This window comes from Hemitrygon akajei, chromosome 4 (genome assembly GCF_048418815.1).
Source record: "Hemitrygon akajei chromosome 4, sHemAka1.3, whole genome shotgun sequence".
NCBI lineage: Eukaryota > Metazoa > Chordata > Chondrichthyes > Myliobatiformes > Dasyatidae > Hemitrygon > Hemitrygon akajei.
This window is the reverse complement of record NC_133127.1, coordinates 154,576,235-154,601,079: the sequence shown is the minus strand read 5'-3', so window position 1 is coordinate 154,601,079 and position 24,845 is coordinate 154,576,235. Positions and strand designations below refer to the sequence as shown.

At 48.2% G+C, this 24,845-nt stretch overlaps 1 protein-coding gene across 2 annotated transcripts in view; it reads left to right on the top strand.

The window, feature by feature from the left end:
• LOC140726818 (rho GTPase-activating protein 20-like) overlaps positions 1-24,845 on the top strand; it is a 129,073-nt gene that overhangs the window by 82,848 nt on the left and 21,380 nt on the right. For both annotated transcript variants that reach the window (XM_073043668.1, XM_073043669.1), the window contains exon 10: positions 24,093-24,271. In XM_073043668.1, coding sequence (XP_072899769.1) covers positions 24,093-24,271 — 179 coding nt within the window. The remainder of the gene's footprint in view (positions 1-24,092; positions 24,272-24,845) is intronic.

Sequence of the window (24,845 nt, the reverse complement as noted above, 5' to 3'; positions counted from 1 at the left end):
TCACAAAGAGTAAGGGTCCCAGAACAGATCCCTGAGGCACACCACTGGTCACTGACCTCCATGCAGAATATGACCCATCTACAACCACTCTTTGCTTTCAGTGGGCAAGCCAATTCTGGATCCACAAAGCAATGTCCCCTTGGATCCCATGCCTCCTTTCTTTCTCAATAAACCTTGCATGGGGTACCTTATCAAATGCCTTGCTGAAATCCATATACACTACATATATACCCAATTTCCCTTGGGATCAATAAAGTATGTCTGTCTGTCTACTGCTCTACCTTCATAAACGTGTTCAGTCACATCCTCAAAAAATTCAATCAGGCTCGTAAGGCACGACCTGCCTTTGACAAAGCCATGTTTACTATTCCTAATCAGATTATGTCTCTCCAAATGTTCATAACTTCTGCCTCTCAGGATCAAGTTATCCAACTTGATGCTTTCCAAAAGCTCCAGCACATCCTCTTTCTTAATGTCTATATGCTCAAGCTTTTCAGTCCACTGTAAGTCATCCCTACAATCACCAAGATCCTTTTCTGTAGTGAATACTAAAGCAAAGTATTCATTAAGTACCTTGCCATCTCCTCTGGTTCCATACACACTTTTCCACTGTCACACTTGACTGGTCCTATTCTCTCACTTCTAATCCTCTTGCTGTTTACATACTTGTAGAATGCCTTAGGGTTTTCTTTAATCCTGCTTGCAGAATTGAATGCTTACAGCAAAGAGAACTGTTTCAATCATCATCGTCACTTTTGCCCTCACTACCCTTCGTTAAATATACAATGTTAAGCATGTGGTATAAGTGTGTATTGTAATGAAGCATATTGTAAAAGCATAAAGTCCTGATGAAGGATCTTGGCCAAAAATATCAACTGATCATTTTTATCCATAGATGCTGCCTGGCTTGCTGATTTGTTCCAGAAGCTTGCGTGTGTGTTGCAGTTCTCTCTTGTGTCCCCAGTTTCTGATGCCTGCTTGAATCAGTATTAAGGTTTTCCATTAAAAAGCAGAAAATTGCTTTTTAATGAAATAAAATAGAAACTGCTGGAAATACTCAGCAAGTCAGGCAGCATCTGTGAAGGAAGAGAAACAAATCAATGATCTTTCATCAGAACTGCAAGTTTCTCTTTCTGTATCCACAGATACTGCTTGATCTGTTTAGTAATTCCAGCATTCCTTGCTTTTATGTAAGGCATTGGTATTTGGTAATTGGTGTGTTATTTACACATGCACCAAGGTGCAATGAAAATCTTTCATTTCTGTCCGGTTAGACCATACTATAGTGCCTTGAAAAAGTATTCACCCCCAGGGATTTTGATCAATTTAACTAGGAATTTTTACTTGTAAACCATGTGCTTTTTTTTCAAGGTAGAGCCCTAAAAACTGGGAAAATAGTAAAGCATGAAAAATTAAAAATTAAAAACTGAAATGTTAGTAGTTCTAAAGTATTTATCCCCTTTTGCTCAGTACTTAGTTGAACCACTTCTCACAGCTATTACAGTCAGTAGTCTTTCTGAATAAATCTCTATTGGCTTTGCACAATGTGATGGAGCAAGATTCGCCTATTCCTTCTTGCAAATTTGCTCTAGCTGTGCCAGGTTAGTTGAGGAGTGGCAGTGGACGGCAATCTTGAAGTCTTGCCAGAGAAGTTTGATAGGTTTGAGGTCAAGACTCTGACTGGGCCACTCAAGGAATCAATTTTCTTCATTTGATACCACTTCGTGGTTCTCTGGCACTGCCCTTTGGGTTATTGTCTTCCTGAAAGAGAAACTTCCTCCCCAGTTTAAACTTTCTGGCTGAGTCTAGCAGGCTTTTATCCAGGATTGATCTCTCTGTATTTAGCAGCATTCATCTTCTAATCAATCCTGACCACGTTTCCAGTTCCTGCTACTAAAAAGCATCTCCCCAGCCTGATGCTACCTCCACTTAAAAAAAGTATCTCCTTGCCCATAAATACTTTGCAAAATGTCAGTTAGAAGATACCGTAAAGATGTGGAAGAAGGTCTTGTGGTCGGATAAGACTGAAATGGAACCTTTTAGCCTCAGCGCTAAGCAGTACAGAATATCCAAAACAGTCCCTCAATACTGCACTGAACTGTCAGCCTAAATCTTTTGGCTTTTCGGATAATAGAACTACCTTCAATTTTACTTACTCCACACAAATGTCGTATTATCAAAATGACATAAAGCTGTGGATAGATTATACTTAGAAAGGACCTTCTTTATTTTGTGTCTTCTTTCTCAAAACTATCTTTACTTCAGTATCATCTTAAAATACAATGGTAATATCCAAATATCCGGACCTGACTTGCACTACCTTACTTTCCCTTTTCTATTTTCTAATTATGATTTATAATTTAAATTTTTTATTTACTTCGATTTGTACTTCAGGGAGTGCAAAGCACAGAATCAAATATCGCTGTGATGATTATCAATTGTATCAATTGATTATGAATTGCTCTAGTATCAATTGTTTGGTGACAATAAAGTAAAGTAATGCTTCAATCATCAGCTACTCCATTAGCCTCACTCTGTCATCTGGTTCAGATATGGCCCAAGTGCAGAGTGAGAGACACTGAAGCAGGTCAATAGATCACAGACTTCAATGCAGTGTTAAAGGGAAAGTAAACAATAAATGCTAGGCCAAACAGGGCTGTTAACTAAAACTCTCAAATGGAAAACAAAGCCTACACTGCGGCTGAAAAGATCAATTAAGAATAAAACAAATACTGCTAGTCTTCAGAGTCAGTTGACTCAACAGTCCAGTTTCTCAGGCAAGGCGGAATGCAGGCAGTGAAGTGTTGCTGTGTCCTGGGTTGAAATCTTGACAAAGACTACAACGGAATGAATGGAGTTAAATACTATCACAATGAAATAATAAATAGCCGACATGTGCACATTCACGAGCACAATTGCCGAATCTGCTGCACTGCCGAATCTGTGGTTGTGACACACTCTGCTGTTCCTCTCGCCAAATGAGTAATCTTATCCATTGATGTCCTGATCATCCAGCACACCACTGGCATATCTCCGTCACAGGCCATGCTCTGCACTGTGCAACTCATTAACCACATCCACATCAGAAACAACAGAAAATCAGCAGATGCTGGACATCCAAAGCAACACACACAAAATGCTGGAGGAACTCAGCAGGCCAGGCAGCATCTATGGATTTATTCATCAGGACCTGATGAAGGGTCTCGGCCCAAAACATTGATTGTTTACTCTTTTCCATAGATGCTGCCTGGCCTGCTGAGTTGTTTACAGCTTATTCCCCACTCTCACTTCAGTTTATCCCATCATAGGCACTGATATTACCCTATCACTGGTTCAATAAACTGATTAGAAAGGCTGGTTCTGTTATAGGAGTCAAACTGGACACACTGGAGGCTATGGTAGAACAAAGGACCTTTGGAAAATCCTGGCAATAAGACCTCACCTCTTAGTACCAATGTGAACCACGACCTCTGACTATTTATTCTTCCCCTTTAAGTTCCCTGCAAACATCTATGACACGTCTGACTTTGGCTCCTGGGAAGCAGTACAACATGCTGTATTTAAGTCCAAGGCTACTGAGTACCTGTCTATTTCTCTCAATGTTGAGTCTCCTAAAACTCTTAGCCATGGACTCTTGCTCCTTTCTCCTTGTGCAGGTGAGCCATCTACTGTTAAATTTGATCTTAATAAAGACAAACTTGGTGTGGGTTTATTTAGAACTTTTTATTACTGAACTGCTGCTCAATCCTGTGTGCACGCAACTAGATCACCATCGTAGCTTCCAGTTCCAGATGAACCACTTGCATTGCCCTCTGGGAACTGAAGTTCTTTATTATGTACACATAATAACACATCTTCTCCCTTTAAAGAAAAACAAACACAATACTATGTCCTCATAAACCTGCAAGGAACAATAATCCTTTCCGACAAAGATATCTACATTCCATAACCAGTCTCTTCTCTTTTATTCAAAATCTATTAGAGTTTTTCAAGGAGGTTACCAGGAAAGTGGATGAAAAGAAGGCAGTGGATGTTGTCTACATGGACTTCAGTAAGGCCTTTGACAAGGTCCCACATGGGAGGTTAGTTAGGAAGATTCAGTTGCTAGGTATACATGGAGAGGTAGTAAATTGGATTAGACATTGGCTCAATGGGAGAAGCTAGAGAGTGGTAGTGGAGGATTGCTTCTCTGAGTGGAGGACTGTAACTAGTGGTGTGCCACAGGGATCAGTGCTGGGTCCATTGTTATTTGTCATCTACATCAATGATCTGCATGATAATGTAAATTGGATCAGCAAATATGCTGATGATACAAAGATTGGAGGTGTAGTGGACAGTGAGGAAGGTTTTCAAAGCTTGCAGAGGGATTTGGACCAGCTGGAAAAATGGGCTGAAAAATGGCAGATGGAGTTTAATATAGACAAGTGTGAGGTATTGCACTTTGGAAGGACAAACCAAGGTAGAACATACAAGGTAAATGGTAGGGCACTGAGGAGTGCAGTAGAACAGAGGGATCTGGGAATACAGATACAAAATTCCCTAAAAGTGGCGTCACAGGTAAATAGGGTCGTAAAGAGAGCTTTTGGTACATTGGCCTTTATAAATCAAAGTATTGAGTATAAAAGTTAGAATGTTATGGTGAGATTGTATAAGGCATTGGTGAGGCCGAATTTGGAGTATTGTGTGCAGTTTTGGTCACCAAATTACAGGAAGGATAATAGGTTGAAAGAGTGCAGAGAAGGTTTAGAAGGATGTTGCCGGGACTTGAGAAACTGAGTTACAGAGGAAGGTTGAATAGGTTAGGACTTTATTCCCAGGAGCATAGAAGAATGAGGGGAGATTTGATAGAGGTATATAAAATTATGGTGGGTATAGATAGAGTGAATGCAAGCAGACTTTTTCCACTGAGGCTAGGGGAGAAAAAAAACCAGAGGACATGGGTTAAGGGTGAAGGGGGAAAAGTTTAAAGGAAACATTGGGTAGGGGGCTTCTTCACACAGCGTGTGGTGGGAGTGTGGAATGAGCTGCCAGATGAAGTGGTAAATGCGGGCCTACTTTTAATGTTTAAGAAAAACTTGGACAAGTACATGGATGAGAGGGGTATGGAGGGATATGGTCCAGGTGTAGGTCAGTGGGACTAGGCAAAAAAATGGTTCAGCACAGCCAAGAAAGGCCAAAAGGCCTGTTTCTGTGCTGTAATGTTCTATGGTTCTATGGTTCTATTTCAACTTCAATTGTAAAGAGCAACCACTGTCCCTTATCCACTTTCAATCAGTCTCTGAGGTGGTTTAATGGTCCTTTTTGTTTGCTATTTGTTTCCATAGATGTATTGCTTGCATTTGATGTGTTAATATTTGTGTCTCTGAGAACTCTGATCAACACATTCTTTTTTCACATCTGCTGGCCCCTTTGGTGTACTGACAGATGACATATCACAGCTATGGGATGGAGCTTGTGGTCATAGATCCATGCAGTTCCTTCTCAGAGGTGTCCCTTGCTCCATCTGTATCTGGTAGGAATGTGGTGCTACTACTTCTTGCACATATCCTTGCATGGACCATGTGCCTGAATTGTGATCTTGGATTCATACTGAATCTCCAGGTTTCGGGACTGGTGGGCTTTCTGCAGTCTTGTTGTAATACTGTTCCTGTTTTTCTTTCCCTTTCATTTTAACCAGTTTGACCTTCTATGCTCCTTTAGGTGAGGTTTTCATGCATTGGATGATTAGTGTGTGTGCGTCAACCCATCAGCACTTGAGCTGGTGAAGGGCCATTCTGGAGTGGCACACTTCTGTAAATCATTAAAAATTTTGTGGAAATCCTCTCGTCCATCTGTCACTTTCTTCATGAGGCCCTCCACTACCTTGACTGAACTTTTTGCTAAGCCATTAGATTTTGGTTGATATGGGCTTGATGTAGAAACCCTCCAATCATTGGCAAAGGACTCAAATTCACAGCTTGAGTATTGTGGACTATTGTCTGATACCACTTCACATGGAACTCCATGCCTTGCAATCACAGATTTCAGGAAGGTGATGACCACTTTGCTGGATGTTGATTGCAGTATTGCAACCTCTGGTTAATTGGGGAAGTAGTCTGTTACAACAATATGACTTTTCCCATGACAATCAAAAAGATCCACTCCAACTTTGAATTCCAGCCTGTCTGGTACAGGGCATGGTTAAGTGGTTCTGCTTTGGTATGTAGGTAAGGCATATTTCACATGAAGCAATGATGTCTAGGTTCATTCTTGGCCAGTACATAAGGTCTTTGTTTACATTTTTCCTCACCAGGATCCTCTTCGTGTATCTTCTGGAGCATTTCCTTGCGTAGCGACACTGGAATCACAACGTACGAAAAAGCTGGATGAACTCAGCAGGTCGGGCAGCATCTGTTGAAAGAAGCAGTCAACGGATGCTGCCCGACCTGTTGAGTTCATCCAGCTTTTTTGTACGTCTTGATTTGACCACAGCATCTGCAGTGTACTTTGTGTTTACTGGAATCACAAACCTGTTCCTTTTGAAGACTATATCTTCTATTGCTGACGTTTCAGCTCTGCATGCCCAGTAATCCCAAGTACACATTGGACAGTCATTCTTAGCTGCTAGGCATCCTTTAAATATTGTATTTTTGAGGTCTTTCATTATTTCATCTGTCCCTGCTGCTTTCATAATCTTCTCTGTTCTATCAGGAGATACTGGAAGGGAGGGGACAATCATGTTAATGTAGGCCTGTAATCAGCATTAGTCTCCTGGTCACTCTTTTCTTTCTTGTTGACTGCTCGACAACATATCAGTAACAAACGTATATTTTCTCAGTGTGTAGATCATATTTCTGCAGCCTTTTCAGCATGTGCTGTATCTTCATGGACCAGCTATTCAGTGGTTTGGACATAATTGAGGCCAGTGGTTTATGGTTTGTCTCCAATTCAAAAGCTTGTCCGTAGATGTACTGATGGAACCTTTCATATACAAATATGCTGGTGAAAAGCTCTTTCTCTATTTGTGCATAGTTGGTGGACACCCAGTCAATGATGTCAGCCATCATGGTCTTGACACAAGGTATGCCCTCAAAAATCATGTGGATGGTTTTATGGTAGCATCCTGGACAGAATCCCATATGTAGCTGAAGAGAGTGATATTTTCCCTATGGTCTATTTAAAGTACACAGTCTCAAACTTGCCAAAACCCAGATGATGCATCGAGCTTGCTAAACCACTTGGCACCTGCAAACCGGGACATGTTTTTCTCCCACGTTGGCAATTTAAAAATGCTCTCTGGATGGCTCTGTTGGGATCTCTTGGGTCTAGATGTATCTGAAATGCTCCAATTTTCTTGTGCACATTGACCAGTGAGCAATCTGCTGCTTCTTCAGTTTTCTGTATGACATTCATCTATTCCATGCATGCTAGTTTTTGTTTAAGTTTATCCAAATGGAAATGGAACTTTACTGCATGCATGGACAACAGGAGTCACTGCCTGATCTTCATGAATTTTGTGTACACCAGTTAAGCATTTGAGCCCTCAACGACAGCTGCGTACTCTTCCATGAGTGTTGTATGGCCATCTTTGGTCTGTGAAGCTACTACAAAAACTCTTTTCACCAGGTTGAGCTTTTCACATGCTCTCAGACTGGCTGTACCCTGTTTTCCACCATCAGTTACTGTGCCGTTAGCTGCTGCCCCTTGTGCTTGAAAGTCACTACACAGCCCCCTTTTACTGGAACGTTCTATCCAGTGTAGCCAAACACTTTTAACTTCACTGGGTAAACCTTACTCTTTACTGTGAGAGTCTTGTAATCGTCCATGGATAACAGATTCACCTGGGCTCTGGTGTCAAGCTTGAATGGAATTACTGTCTCATTCACAGTCACTGGCACAATCCATTCTGTTTTACCAGCAGTCTGTAGAGAATCCACAATACTTCCTCCATTTCTTCAACCCCCATGTGGACATTTCTCTTGGTAGCCCCAGCTTTGCAGCACTTTGCAAAATGATTCTTCTTCCCACAATTATTGCAGCGCTTTCCATAAGCAAGACACGTCTTGGAATGTGACTACCTCCACATTTGATGCATTCACTGCTTGAGCCTTCCTGCTTGCTTTGCTGTTGCTTTGGGAAACACTTGGTGCTCTACTCCTGTTTCCACAGCATGCACTGTTGTGTCTGCCCTATGTAGCTCCTTAGCTTGTGCTCATGTGGTCTCTGCTGCCCTGTCCAATCTTTTCCAGCATCAAATTTTTTTCATGTAGCAGTCTTTCTCTGAGCCCATTATCTGGAATTCTGCAAACTATTCTGTCTCTAACTGGAGTGTTTCTCAAATCTCCTAATTCACAAGACTTACTCAGTGTGTGAAGCTCAGCTAAGTATTTGTCAAAGCTAATACCTTGTTTCTGGTCACAGGAAATAAACATATCTCTCAAATTTGATGTTTTTACTTGGGATAAATTACTCCTCAAAATTTGTCATCAGAGTGACCAATGTAAAATCTGCCTAATCAGTTTGAAAACTGTTACAGTTGTCCAAAGTAAAATAGACACTTTCCATTTTTCATCTGTCCTTCCTGCTCTACTAGCAGCTAAATGTACATTGAATTGCTGTTTGAAGCATTTCCAATTATCATTTAGATTGTGGGTAAACTGCATAGATGCAGGAGTACTTACCTTATCCATGACAGGACCTCTCAGCCTCGAACCTGAATCTCTCTTGGTGAATCTGGTGACTGCTGAATTTCGGGAACAACGTGCTCTCTCACCTCACTGGCCACCTTCTTTCCATTGTAACTAGTAATCACCCTCACATGCTGCTAGCACCTTCCGTACTCACATAGTTACTTTCTCAGTCATGCATGATATTCATTTGCTCTCTGTGCTTGGACCTCACACCATCTTCTGATTATGTTTATTCTGAATAAAGACAAACTTGGTGTGGGTTTATGTTAGAACTGAACTGGTCACCATTGTAGCTTCCGGTTCCAGGTGAGCTCCTCACATTGCCTACTGGGAACTTTATTATGCACATATATTAACACATCCACAGAGCTATGTTCTTGGCTTTGGCTGCAGTCTAAAGGGTTTGTTCACTCCCACTATTTTCCATTGCAGTTCTGGAGTGTGATGCACTCTGAAGCTTCCCTTACTGCCTGTCAGCCTCCCTTTCGGTGTTCAGTACTGCCACTCCTTTACAAATCTACCATTGGGAATGGTTGTGCTGAAATTATCCTTCAACAGCCTGGAGCTGATAGATATTCCCCAAAGCATGCAGCTAAGTATGCCTTTTGAAGTGTGGAAATATGAAATGAAAAATACATGGGATTATCAGTTCCTGGATTCTCTTCTGAGCTTTGGAGAATGTACAGAAGTGTTTAGAAAGTAAATGTTTAAAAATTCGCAGATGATGGAACTTTTTGCAAATCTGTTAAAGTTCATTTTGTGTTATGCTCAAGAAATGGATCTGTCATGTTCGATGAGGTCATCCATTTTCCAGACAGCAGCAACTCGGATGTTCAAATTCATTTTTTGATTTTTTTTCCAAATAGATTAATAACAACAAGTATTGCTGATATTTTAAAAATGATTATGTGGTTTGTGACTTGATCTTAGAGGTGGATTTGAACTGCTCTGTATGAATGGAGACTTAATGCAGTTTTCTAATGCAAAACCACAGAAAAATGGCACCCAGATCATAATTTATCATAGGTATTGTACTGTTGCCAATTTGGTTGACTTTATCCAGATATTGATTTGACTGAAATGCTGACAGATAGGAAAAGTTACCCACATTAATAAGGTCATGAGGCAGCACAACTATCTGGAAGTATTTTTCCCATTACAGGCACTCTGCAGACGTAAAGCTCAAGCAGTGTGAGATAACTTCCTTGTAACAATCTACACCATTATAGTGTACCGTTATCGTCATTATAGTTACTCCTACACCATTATCGTCAGTATAGTTACTCCTTACCTTTGTTATACCATATAATTTTAATGCAGCAATGACAGTACTGATACAAACCAGTATAACCAGTCTGTTTCAACATTTCAAAGAGATACTCTGATGAAAAGATTAAAAAGCAGGGTTGTAAACAGTATGTTTTAATGTTTGATGTGCATTATTTGCATTCATCAGAGACTTACTTATGTTAGACTTTTAAATATACATGACTTACCCTTTCAGGATGATGATTCTAGATTTAGAAAAAATGTTTGATTACGTGACACTCAAATGCAGCTGTATTGCTTAATAACTGTGCTTGTTATTTGTGAAATTTGTCACTTAGTGAATTCTTAATTCAATTTCAAGTTCAAGTTTAATTATCATTCAACCATAGATTAATACCCATGAACACAGCCAACAAAACATTGTTCCTCCAAGGCCAAGGCACAAAATGCAATACCAACAGTCATACACAGTATAAAGCCCATATAGTGCTTATAAGATAGAAGTAAACATATAGTCACATAAAAACAAATATAGCCCAAGTCCCTGAGTGACATTCCCTGTAAATTGATGGTGCGTGGGTGTTGTTGGCAAGAATAAGCAGTTCTCAGCAATCCACAGGCATACATGCATGCAATCCAGTTTGTGAACACTGGAGGGCAGCACACTAATTTCAAGGGCTGGCCCCCAGTCCACCATAGATGCTGCACCACACTGCCTCTGGCATCTCCCCTCCTGGACTGCTGTAACAGGCAAGCCCATGGCATGAGGCCAAGTCCTTGGTATAACCGAGGCCAATCTACTCACCCACCATTGGTCTTGCTAATAAATCAATGAACCAGACTTGCAGTATTTTACATTACCAATGTCAAACAGCGTCTTGTGATGGCAAGAAAAACGTCCAAGACAATCACTTGCTGTTAAACTGCAGACTGCCTTCGCACACTGACCCTGATGCCTTCACACACTGACTCTGGTGCCTTCACACACTCACACACTGACCCTGATGCCCTCACACACTGACCCTGATGCCTTCACACACTGACCCTGATGCCTTCACACACTGACTCTGATGCCTTCACACACTGACTCTGGTGCCCTTGCACACTGACTCTGGTGCCTTCACACACTGACTCTGATGCCTTCACACACTGACTCTGGTGCCCTCGCACACTGTCTCTGGCGCCTTTGCACACTCACACAGTGACCCTGATGCCTTCACACACTGACTCTGGTGCCTTCACACACTGACTCTGATGCCTTCACACACTGACCCTGATGCCTTCACACACTGACTCTGGTGCCTTCACACACTCACACACTGACCCTGATGCCCTCACACACTGACCCTGATGCCTTCACACACTGACCCTGATGCCTTCACACACTGACTCTGATGCCTTCACACACTGACTCTGGTGCCCTTGCACACTGACTCTGGTGCCTTCACACACTGACTCTGATGCCTTCACACACTGACTCTGGTGCCCTCGCACACTGTCTCTGGCGCCTTTGCACACTGACTCTGATGCCTTCACACAATGACTCTGATGCCCTCGCACACTGACCCTGATGCCTTCACACACTGACCCTGATGCCTTCACACACTGACTCTGATGCCTTCACACACTGACCCTGATGCCTTCACACACTGACTCTGATGCCTTCACACACTGACTCTGGTGCCCTTGCACACTGACTCTGGCGCCCTCGCACACTGACTCTGATGCCTTCACACACTGACTCTGGTGCCCTCACACACTGACTCTGGCGCCTTTGCACACTGACTCTGATGCCTTCACACAATGACTCTGGTGCCCTCGCACACTGACTCTGGCGCCTTCACACACTGACCCTGATGCCTTCACACACTGACTCTGGTGCCTTCACACACTCACACACTGGTGCCTTCACACACTCACACACTGACTCTGATGGCTTCACACACTGACTCTGGTGCCTTCACACACTCACACACTGACTCTGGCGCCTTCACACACTGACTCTGATGCCTTCACACAATGACTCTGGTGCCCTCGCACACTGACTCTGGCGCCTTTGCACACTGACTCTGATGCCTTCACACACTCACACACTGACCCTGATGCCTTCACACACTGACTCTGGCGCCTTTGCACACTGACTCTGATGCCTTCACACACTCACACACTGACCCTGATGCTTTCACACACTGACTCTGGCGCCTTCACACACTGACTCTGGTGCCTTCACACAATGACTCTGGTGCCCTCGCACACTGACTCTGGTGCCCTCGCACACTGACTCTGGCGCCTTCACACACTGACTCTGGTGTCTTCACACACTCACACACTGACTCTGGCGTCCTCGCACACTGACTCTGATGCCTTCACACACTCACACACTGACCCTGATGCCTTCACACACTGACTCTGGCGCCTTCACACACTGACACTGGTGCCTTCACACACTGACTCTGATGCCTTCACACACTCACACACTGACCCTGATGCCTTCACACACTGACTCTGATGCCTTCACACACTCACACACTGACCCTGATGCCTCCACACACCGACTCTGATGCCCTCGCACACTGACTCTGATGCCTTCACACACTGACTCTGGTGCCCTCACACACTGACTCTGGCGCCTTTGCACACTGACTCTGATGCCTTCACACAATGACTCTGGTGCCCTCGCACACTGACTCTGGCGCCTTCACACACTGACCCTGATGCCTTCACACACTGACTCTGGTGCCTTCACACACTCACACACTGGTGCCTTCACACACTGACTCTGGTGCCTTCACACACTCACACACTGACTCTGATGGCTTCACACACTGACTCTGGTGCCTTCACACACTCACACACTGACCCTGATGCCTTCACACACTGACTCTGGTGCCCTCGCACACTGACTCTGGCGCCTTCACACACTGACTCTGGTGCCTTCACACACTCACACACTGACTCTGGTGCCTTCACACACTCACACACTGACTCTGATGGCTTCACACACTGACTCTGGTGCCTTCACACACTCACACACTGACCCTGATGCCTTCACACACTGACTCTGGCGCCTTCACACACTGACTCTGGTGCCTTCACACACTCACAAACTGACTCTGATGCCTTCACACACTGACCCTGATGCCTTCACACACTGACTCTGATGCCTTCACACACTGACCCTGATGCTTTCACACACTGACTCTGGCGCCTTCACACACTGACTCTGGTGCCTTCACACAATGACTCTGGTGCCCTCGCACACTGACTCTGGTGCCCTCGCACACTGACTCTGGCGCCTTCACACACTGACTCTGGTGTCTTCACACACTCACACACTGACTCTGGCGTCCTCGCACACTGACTCTGATGCCTTCACACACTCACACACTGACCCTGATGCCTTCACACACTGACTCTGGCGCCTTCACACACTGACACTGGTGCCTTCACACACTGACACTGATGCCTTCACACACTCACACACTGACCCTGATGCCTTCACACACTGACTCTGGCGCCTTCACACACTGACACTGGTGCCTTCACACACTGACTCTGATGCCTTCACACACTCACACACTGACCCTGATGCCTTCACACACTGACTCTGGCGCCTTCACACACTGACACTGGTGCCTTCACACACTGAATCTGGCGCCTTCACACACTCACACACTGACTCTGGCGCCTTCACACACTGACTCTGATGCCTTCACACACTCACACACTGACCCTGATGCCTTCACACACTGACTCTGATGCCTTCACACACTCACACACTGACCCTGATGCCTCCACACACCGACTCTGATGCCTTCACACACTCACACACTGACCCTGATGCCTTCACACACTGACTCTGGCGTCCTCGCACACTGACTCTGATGCCTTCACACACTGACTCTGGTGCCCTCGCACACTGACTCTGGCGCCTTCGCACACTGACTCTGGTGCCCTCGCACACTGACTCTGGCGCCTTCACACACTGACTCTGGTGCCTTCACACACTCACACACTGACCCTGATGCCCTCATACACTGACTCTGATGCCTTCACACAATGACTCTGGTGCCCTCGCACACTGACTCTGGCGCCTTCGCACACTGACTCTGATGCCTTCACACACTCACGCACTGACTCTGATGCCCTCGCACACTGACTCTGGCGCCTTCGCACACTGACTCTGATGCCTTCACACACTGACTCTGATGCCTTCACACACTGACTCTGGTGCCTTCACACACTGACTCTGATGCCTTCACACACTGACTCTGATGCCTTCACACACTGACTCTGGCGCCTTCGCACACTGACTCTGATGCCTTCACACACTGACTCTGATGCCTTCACACACTGACTCTGATGCCTTCGCACACTGACTCTGGTGCCTTCACACACTGACTCTGATGCCCTCACGTACTGACTCCAGTGCCTTCACACACTCACACACTGACTCTGATGCCTTCACACACTGACTCTGGCGCCTTCGCACACTGACTCTGGCGTCCTCGCACACTGACTCTGGTGCCTTCACACACTGACTCTGATGCCTTCACACACTCACACACTGACTCTGGTGCCTTCACACACTGACTCTGATGCCTTCACACACTCACACACTGACTCTGATGCCTTTGCACACTCACACACTGACTCTGGTGCCTTCACACACTGACTCTGATGCCCTCACGTACTGACTCTAGTGCCTTCACACACTCACGCACTGACTCTGATGCCCTCGCACACTGACTCTGGTGCCTTCACACACTGACACTGATGCCTTCGCACACTCACACTGACTCTGATGCCTTCACACACCGACTCTGATGCCTTCACACACTGACTCTGGTGCCCTCGCACACTGACTCTGATGCCTTCGCACACTCACACACTGACTCTGATGCCTTCACACACTCACACACTGACTCTGGCGCCTTCGCACACTGACTCTGATGCCTTCACACACTGACTCTGATGCCCTCACGTACTGACTCTAGTGCCTTCACACACTCACACACTGACTCTGATGCCTTCACACACTGACTCTGGCGCCTTCGCACACTGACTCTGGCGTCCTCGCACACTGACTCTGGTGCCTTCACACACTGACTCTGATGCCTTTGCACACTCACACACTGACTCTGGTGCCTTCACACACTGACTCTGATGCCTTCACACACTCACACACTGACTCTGATGCCTTTGCACACTCACACACTGACTCTGGTGCCTTCACACACTGACTCTGATGCCCTCACGTACTGACTCTAGTGCCTTCACACACTCACACACTGACTCTGATGCCCTCGCACACTGACTCTGGTGCCTTCACACACTGACACTGATGCCTTCGCACACTCACACTGACTCTGATGCCTTCACACACCGACTCTGATGCCTTCACACACTGACTCTGGTGCCCTCGCACACTGACTCTGATGCCTTCGCACACTCACACACTGACTCTGGTGCCCTCACGCACTGACTCTGGTGCCTTCACACACTCACACACTGACTCTGATGCCTTCACACACTGACTCTGATGCCTTCACACACTGACTCTGGTGCCTTCACACACTCACAAACTGACTCTGATGCCTTCACACACTGACTCTGATGCCTTCACACACTGACCCTGATGCCTTCACACACTGACTCTGTTGCCTTCACACACTCACACACTGACTCTGATGCCTTCACACACTGACTCTGATGCCTTCACACACTGACTCTGGTGCCTTCACACACTCACACACTGACTCTGATGCCTTCACACACTGACTCTGATGCCTTCATGCACTGGCTCTGGTGCCCTCGCACACTGACTCTGGCGCCTTCACACACTGACTCTGGTGCCCTCACACACTGACTCTGGCGCCTTCGCACACTGACTCTGATGCTTTCACACACTGACTCTGGTGCCTTCGCACACTCACACACTGACTCTGGCGCCTTCGCACACTGACTCTGGCGCCTTCGCACACTGACTCTGATGCCTTCACACACTGACTCTGATGCCTCCACACACCGACTCTGATGCCCTCACGCACTGACTCTAGTGCCTTCACACACTCACACACTGACTCTGATGCCTTCACACACTCACACTGACTCTGGTGCCCTCGCACACTGACTCTGGCGCCTTCGCACACTGACTCTGGCGTCCTCGCACACTGACTCTGATGCCTTCACACACTGACTCTGATGCCTTCGCACACTGACTCTGGTGCCCTCGCACACTGTCTCTGGTTCCTTCACACACTGACTCTGGTGCCCTCACACACTGACTCTGATACCTTCACATACTGACTCTGGCGCCTTCACACACTGACTTTGACGCCCTTGCACACTGACTCTGACACCCTCGCACACTGACTCTGGTGCCCTCACGCACTGACTCTGGCACCTTCACACACTGACTCTGACACCCTCGCACACTGACTCTGGTGCCCTCACGCACTGACTCTGGCACCTTCGCACACTGACTCTGGCGTCCTCGCACACTGACTCTGGTGTCTTCACACACTCACACACTGACCCTGATGCCTTCACACACTGACTCTGGCGCCTTCACACACTGACTCTGGTGCCTTCACACACTGACTCTGGTGCCTTCACACACTGACCCTGATGCCTTCACACACTCACACACTGACTCTGGCGCCTTCACACACTGACTCTGATGCCTTCACACACTCACACACTGACCCTGATGCCTTCACACACTGACTCTGGTGCCTTCACACACTCACACACTGACCCTGATGCCCTCACACACTGACTCTGGCGCCCTCGCACACTGACTCTGGTGCCCTCACGCACTGACTCTGGCACCTTCGCACACTGACTCTGGCGTCCTCGCACACTGACTCTGGTGTCTTCACACACTCACACACTGACCCTGATGCCTTCACACACTGACTCTGGCGCCTTCACACACTGACTCTGGTGCCTTCACACACTGACTCTGATGCCTTCACACACTGACTCTGGCGCCTTCACACACTGACTCTGGTGCCTTCACACACTGACTCTGGCGCCTTCACACACTCACACACTGACCCTGATGCCTTCACACACTGACTCTGATGCCTTCACACACTCACACACTGACCCTGATGCCTTCACACACTGACTCTGGTGCCTTCACACACTCACACACTGACCCTGATGCCCTCACACACTGACTCTGATGCCTTCACACAATGACTCTGGTGCCCTCGCACACTGACTCTGGCGCCTTTGCACACTGACTCTGATGCCTTCACACACTCACACACTGACCCTGATGCCTTCACACACTGACTCTGGCGCCTTCACACACTGACTCTGGTGCCTTCACACAATGACTCTGGTGCCCTCGCACACTGACTCTGGTGCCCTCGCACACTGACTCTGGCGCCTTCACACACTGACTCTGGTGTCTTCACACACTCACACACTGACTCTGGCGTCCTCGCACACTGACTCTGATGCCTTCACACACTCACACACTGACCCTGATGCCTTCACACACTGACTCTGGCGCCTTCACACACTGACACTGGTGCCTTCACACACTGACTCTGATGCCTTCACACACTGACTCTGATGCCTTCACACACTCACACACTGACCCTGATGCCTTCACACACTGACTCTGATGCCTTCACACACTCACACACTGACCCTGATGCCTCCACACACCGACTCTGATGCCCTCGCACACTGACTCTGATGCCTTCACACACTGACTCTGGTGCCCTCACACACTGACTCTGGCGCCTTTGCACACTGACTCTGGCGCCTTTGCACACTGACTCTGATGCCTTCACACAATGACTCTGGTGCCCTCGCACACTGACTCTGGCGCCTTCACACACTGACCCTGATGCCTTCACACACTGACTCTGATGCCTTCACACACTGACTCTGATGCCTTCACACAATGACTCTGGTGCCCTCGCACACTGACCCTGGCGCCTTCACACACTGACCCTGATGCCTTCACACACTGACTCTGATGCCTTCACACACTGACTCTGATGCCTTCACACAATGACTCTGGTGCCCTCGCACACTGACTCTGGCGCCTTCACACACTGACCCTGATGCCTTCGCACACTGACTCTGATGCCTTCACACACTGACTCTGGTGCCTTCACACACTCACACACTGGTGCCTTCACACACTGACTCTGGTGCCTTCACACACTCACACACTGACTCTGATGGCTTCACACACTGACTCTGGTGCCTTCACACACTCACACACTGACCCTGATGCCTTCACACACTGACTCTGGCGCCTTCACACACTGACTCTGGTGCCTTCACACACTCACAAACTGACTCTGATGCCTTCACACACTGACCCTGATGCTTTCACACACTGACTCTGGCGCCTTCACACACTGACTCTGGTGCCTTCACACACTCACAAACTGACTCTGATGCCTTCACACACTGACCCTGATGCTTTCACACACTGACTCTGGCGCCTTCACACACTGACTCTGGTGCCTTCACACAATGACTCTGGTGCCCTCGCACACTGACTCTGGTGCCCTCGCACACTGACTCTGGCGCCTTCACACACTGACTCTGGTGTCTTCACACACTCACACACTGACTCTGATGCCTTCACACACTCACACACTGACCCTGATGCCTTCACACACTGACTCTGGCGCCTTCACACACTGACACTGGTGCCTTCACACACTGACTCTGATGCCTTCACACACTCACACACTGACCCTGATGCCTTCACACACTGACTCTGGCGCCTTCACACACTGACACTGGTGCCTTCACACACTGACTCTGATGCCTTCACACACTCACACACTGACCCTGATGCCTTCACACACTGACTCTGGCGCCTTCACACACTGACACTGGTGCCTTCACACACTGACTCTGATGCCTTCACACACTCACACACTGACCCTGATGCCTTCACACACTGACTCTGATGCCTTCACACACTCACACACTGACCCTGATGCCTCCACACACCGACTCTGATGCCTTCACACACTCACACACTGACCCTGATGCCTTCACACACTGACTCTGGCGTCCTCGCACACTGACTCTGATGCCTTCACACACTGACTCTGGTGCCCTCGCACACTGACTCTGGCGCCTTCGCACACTGACTCTGGTGCCCTCACACACTGACTCTGGCGCCTTCACACACTGACTCTGGTGCCTTCACACACTCACACACTGACCCTGATGCCCTCATACACTGACTCTGATGCCTTCACACAATGACTCTGGTGCCCTCGCACACTGACTCTGGCGCCTTCGCACACTGACTCTGATGCCTTCACACACTCACGCACTGACTCTGATGCCCTCGCACACTGACTCTGGCGCCTTCGCACACTGACTCTGATGCCTTCACACACTGACTCTGATGCCTTCACACACTGACTCTGGTGCCTTCACACACTGACTCTGATGCCTTCACACACTCACACACTGACTCTGGCGCCTTCGCACACTGACTCTGATGCCTTCACACACTGACTCTGATGCCCTCACGTACTGACTCCAGTGCCTTCACACACTCACACACTGACTCTGGCGCCTTCGCACACTGACTCTGGCGTCCTCGCACACTGACTCTGGTGCCTTCACACACTGACTCTGATGCCTTTGCACACTCACACACTGACTCTGGTGCCTTCACACACTGACTCTGATGCCTTCACACACTCACACACTGACTCTGATGCCTTTGCACACTCACACACTGACTCTGGTGCCTTCACACACTGACTCTGATGCCCTCACGTACTGACTCTAGTGCCTTCACACACTCACGCACTGACTCTGATGCCCTCGCACACTGACTCTGGTGCCTTCACACACTGACACTGATGCCTTCGCACACTCACACTGACTCTGATGCCTTCACACACCGACTCTGATGCCTTCACACACTGACTCTGGTGCCCTCGCACACTGACTCTGATGCCTTCGCACACTCACACACTGACTCTGATGCCTTCACACACTCACACACTGACTCTGGCGCCTTCGCACACTGACTCTGATGCCTTCACACACTGACTCTGATGCCCTCACGTACTGACTCTAGTGCCTTCACACACTCACACACTGACTCTGATGCCTTCACACACTGACTCTGGCGCCTTCGCACACTGACTCTGGCGTCCTCGCACACTGACTCTGGTGCCTTCACACACTGACTCTGATGCCTTTGCACACTCACACACTGACTCTGGTGCCTTCACACACTGACTCTGATGCCTTCACACACTCACACACTGACTCTGATGCCTTTGCACACTCACACACTGACTCTGGTGCCTTCACACACTGACTCTGATGCCCTCACGTACTGACTCTAGTGCCTTCACACACTCACACACTGACTCTGATGCCCTCGCACACTGACTCTGGTGCCTTCACACACTGACACTGATGCCTTCGCACACTCACACTGACTCTGATGCCTTCACACACCGACTCTGATGCCTTCACACACTGACTCTGGTGCCCTCGCACACTGACTCTGATGCCTTCGCACACTCACACACTGACTCTGGTGCCCTCACGCACTGACTCTGGTGCCTTCACACACTCACACACTGACTCTGATGCCTTCACACACTGACTCTGATGCCTTCACACACTGACTCTGATGCCTTCACACACTGACCCTGATGCCTTCACACACTGACTCTGGTGCCTTCACACACTCACACACTGACTCTGATGCCTTCACACACTGACTCTGGTGCCTTCACACACTGACTCTGGTGCCTTCACACACTCACACACTGACTCTGATGCCTTCACACACTGACTCTGATGCCTTCATACACTGGCTCTGGTGCCCTCGCACACTGACTCTGGCGCCTTCACACACTGACTCTGGTGCCCTCGCACACTGACTCTGGCGCCTTCGCACACTGACTCTGATGCTTTCACACACTGACTCTGGTGCCTTCGCACACTCACACACTGACTCTGGCGCCTTCGCACACTGACTCTGGCGCCTTCGCACACTGACTCTGATGCCTTCACACACTGACTCTGATGCCTCCACATACCGACTCTGATGCCCTCACGCACTGACTCTAGTGCCTTCACACACTCACACACTGACTCTGATGCCTTCACACACTCACACTGACTCTGGTGCCCTCGCACACTGACTCTGGCGCCTTCGCACACTGACTCTGGCGTCCTCGCACACTGACTCTGATGCCTTCACACACTGACTCTGATGCCTTCGCACACTGACTCTGGTGCCCTCGCACACTGTCTCTGGTTCCTTCACACACTGACTCTGGTGCCCTCACACACTGACTCTGATACCTTCACATACTGACTCTGGCGCCTTCACACACTGACTTTGACGCCCTTGCACACTGACTCTGACACCCTCGCACACTGACTCTGGTGCCCTCGCACACTGACTCTGGTGCCCTCACGCACTGACTCTGGCACCTTCACACACTGACTCTGACACCCTCGCACACTGACTCTGGTGCCCTCACGCACTGACTCTGGCACCTTCGCACACTGACTCTGGCGTCCTCGCACACTGACTCTGGTGTCTTCACACACTCACACACTGACCCTGATGCCTTCACACACTGACTCTGGCGCCTTCACACAATGACTCTGGTGCCTTCACACACTGACTCTGGTGCCTTCACACACTGACCCTGATGCCTTCACACACTGACTCTGGCGCCTTCACACACTGACTCTGATGCCTTCACACACTCACACACTGACCCTGATGCCTTCACACACTGACTCTGATGCCTTCACACACTCACACACTGACCCTGATGCCTTCACACACTGACTCTGGTGCCTTCACACACTCACACACTGACCCTGATGCCCTCACACACTGACTCTGGCGCCCTCGCACACTGACTCTGGTGCCCTCACGCACTGACTCTGGCACCTTCACACACTGACTCTGGCGTCCTCGCACACTGACTCTGGTGTCTTCACACACTCACACACTGACCCTGATGCCTTCACACACTGACTCTGGCGCCTTCACACACTGACTCTGGTGCCTTCACACACTGACTCTGATGCCTTCACACACTCACACACTGACCCTGATGCCTTCACACACTGACTCTGATGCCTTCACACACTCACACACTGACCCTGATGCCTTCACACACTGACTCTGGTGCCTTCACACACACACACACTGACCCTGATGCCCTCACACACTGACTCTGATGCCTTCACACAATGACTCTGGTGCCCTCGCACACTGACTCTGGCGCCTTCACACACTGACTCTGATGCCTTCACACACTGACTCTGGTGCTCTCGCACACTGTCTCTGGTTCCTTCACACACTGACTCTGGCGTCCTCGCACACTGACTCTGATGCCTTCACACACTGACTCTGATGCCTTCACACACTGACTCTGGTGCCCTCGCACACTGTCTCTGGTTCCTTCACACACTGACTCTGGTGCCCTCGCACACTGACTCTGGCGCCTTCACACACTGACTCTGGCGCCTTCACACACTGACTTTGACGCCCTCGCACACTGACTCTGGCGCCCTCGCACACTGACTCTGGTGCCTTCACACACTGACTCTGACACCCTCGCACACTGACTCTGGCGTCCTCGCACACTGACTCTGGTGTCTTCACACACTCACACACTGACTCTGATGCCCTCGCACACTGACTCTGGTGCCCTCACGCACTGACTCTGGCACCTTCACACACTGACTCTGGCGCCCTCGCACACTGACTCTGGTGCCCTCACGCACTGACTCTGGCACCTTCGCACACTGACTCTGGCGTCCTCGCACACTGACTCTGGTGTCTTCACACACTCACACACTGACCCTGATGCCTTCACACACTGACTCTGGCGCCTTCACACACTGACTCTGGTGCCTTCACACACTGACCCTGATGCCTTCACACACTCACACACTGACCCTGATGCCTTCACACACTGACTCTGGCGCCTTCACACACTCACACACTGACCCTGATGCCCTCACACACTGACTCTGATGCCTTCACACACTGACTCTGGCGCCTTCGCACACTGTCTCTGGTTCCTTCACACACTGACTCTGGTGCCCTCACACACTGACTCTGATGCCTTCACACACTGACTCTGATGCCTTCACACACTGACTCTGGTGCCCTCGCACACTGTCTCTGGTTCCTTCACACAATGACTCTGGTGCCCTCGCACACTGACTCTGGCGCCTTCACACACTGACTCTGGCGCCTTCGCACACTGTCTCTGGTTCCTTCACACACTGACTCTGGTGCCCTCACACACTGACTCTGATGCCTTCACACACTGACTCTGATGCCTTCACACACTGACTCTGGTGCCCTCGCACACTGTCTCTGGTTCCTTCACACACTGACTCTGGTGCCCTCGCACACTGACTCTGGCGCCTTCACACACTGACTCTGGCGCCTTCACACACTGACTTTGACGCCCTTGCACACTGACTCTGGCGCCCTCGCACACTGACTCTGGTGCCCTCACGCACTGACTCTGGCACCTTCGCACACTGACTCTGGCGTCCTCGCACACTGACTCTGGTGTCTTCACACACTCACACACTGACTCTGATGCCCTCGCACACTGACTCTGGTGCCCTCACGCACTGACTCTGGCGTCCTCGCACACTGACTCTGGTGTCTTCACACACTCACACACTGACTCTGGTGCCTTCACACACTGACTCTGATGCCTTCACACACTGACTCTGGTGCCCTCGCACACTGACTCTGGTGCAAGCCTGCGCCACATCCAGCTCCTCCAGCTCTTCCGCCAACAAGCAACAAGGGTAGACCTGCAGTATTCGAAGTTCTTAATGTCCAGCCTTGTTTTGTGATTGTAAAATAAAGATATTTAAGAAAGACAAAAACACCTTTGGTCAGCCCTGGAGAAGATGCTGCATCTGAATGTGCCGCCGTGAAACAAATTATTTCTTACAGCACATCTGTCAAATCATACAGTAGCACCTAGCCATCAAGATGTTAACAATCGTGCAATTTTTTAAGTAACAGTAGCAACTTTTACAGGCAAGTGTGAGAATATGATTTGCAGATGATCTTTTCAAGAAGACTGTTTTACCTTTTGCTATTTTTTATTCTTTCCATAGATCCAAGTCAAAAGCAATGCAAAAGGAAAAGATCAATTATGAACTGGGCTTTCAGGCGTGGCTCTGGCATTCATTTAGAAAACATGCCTACATCCCATACTTCCATAACACCAAGAGGACTATTTGGCCTTCCTCTTTCAACCATTTGCGAGAGTGACAATTTCCCAAAGCCTATTATGGTAAGTGACAAATGTCTATCTAACGGGGAGGAAAGACAATTTATCATCACTCCGTTTTATGATGTGTCATTCTGCCGGGTTACAAGGTAGAAGGAAGGTAATTCTTGAGAGAATTTTTTTGGTCATTAAAGAGGTAAACTTGTGAGAGATTAATAATACAGGAACAATATCATTATGACATTTGAATAATGTGCAAATTGGGTGTTACTGTTTTATTTGTAATGAATGAAAAAATATTCCATCTTGTGTTTCATTGACAGCATATGTTCTTTATCATGTAATTTCCTCGTAATAGTTCTGTCATGGGTCAGGGAGGAACTAATGGAGATGGAACTTGAACTTCCATGTTGTTTCCCTGGATGTGAATCCAACATCTCGTGTGGAACTATTTCCTTGGAACCCAAGAAGAAGGAAATAGTAGCTGTCAATGTGCATGGAAACTCCAAAAGGCAGAAATTAGATAATGACCGATGACCATTTTAAGTTGTTGTTCAAGAGATAACAATTTCTGGAACACAAGAAAGGCTCCAAATACAGATCCATCTGTGTTGAGTTCACTACTCCCAATAATGAT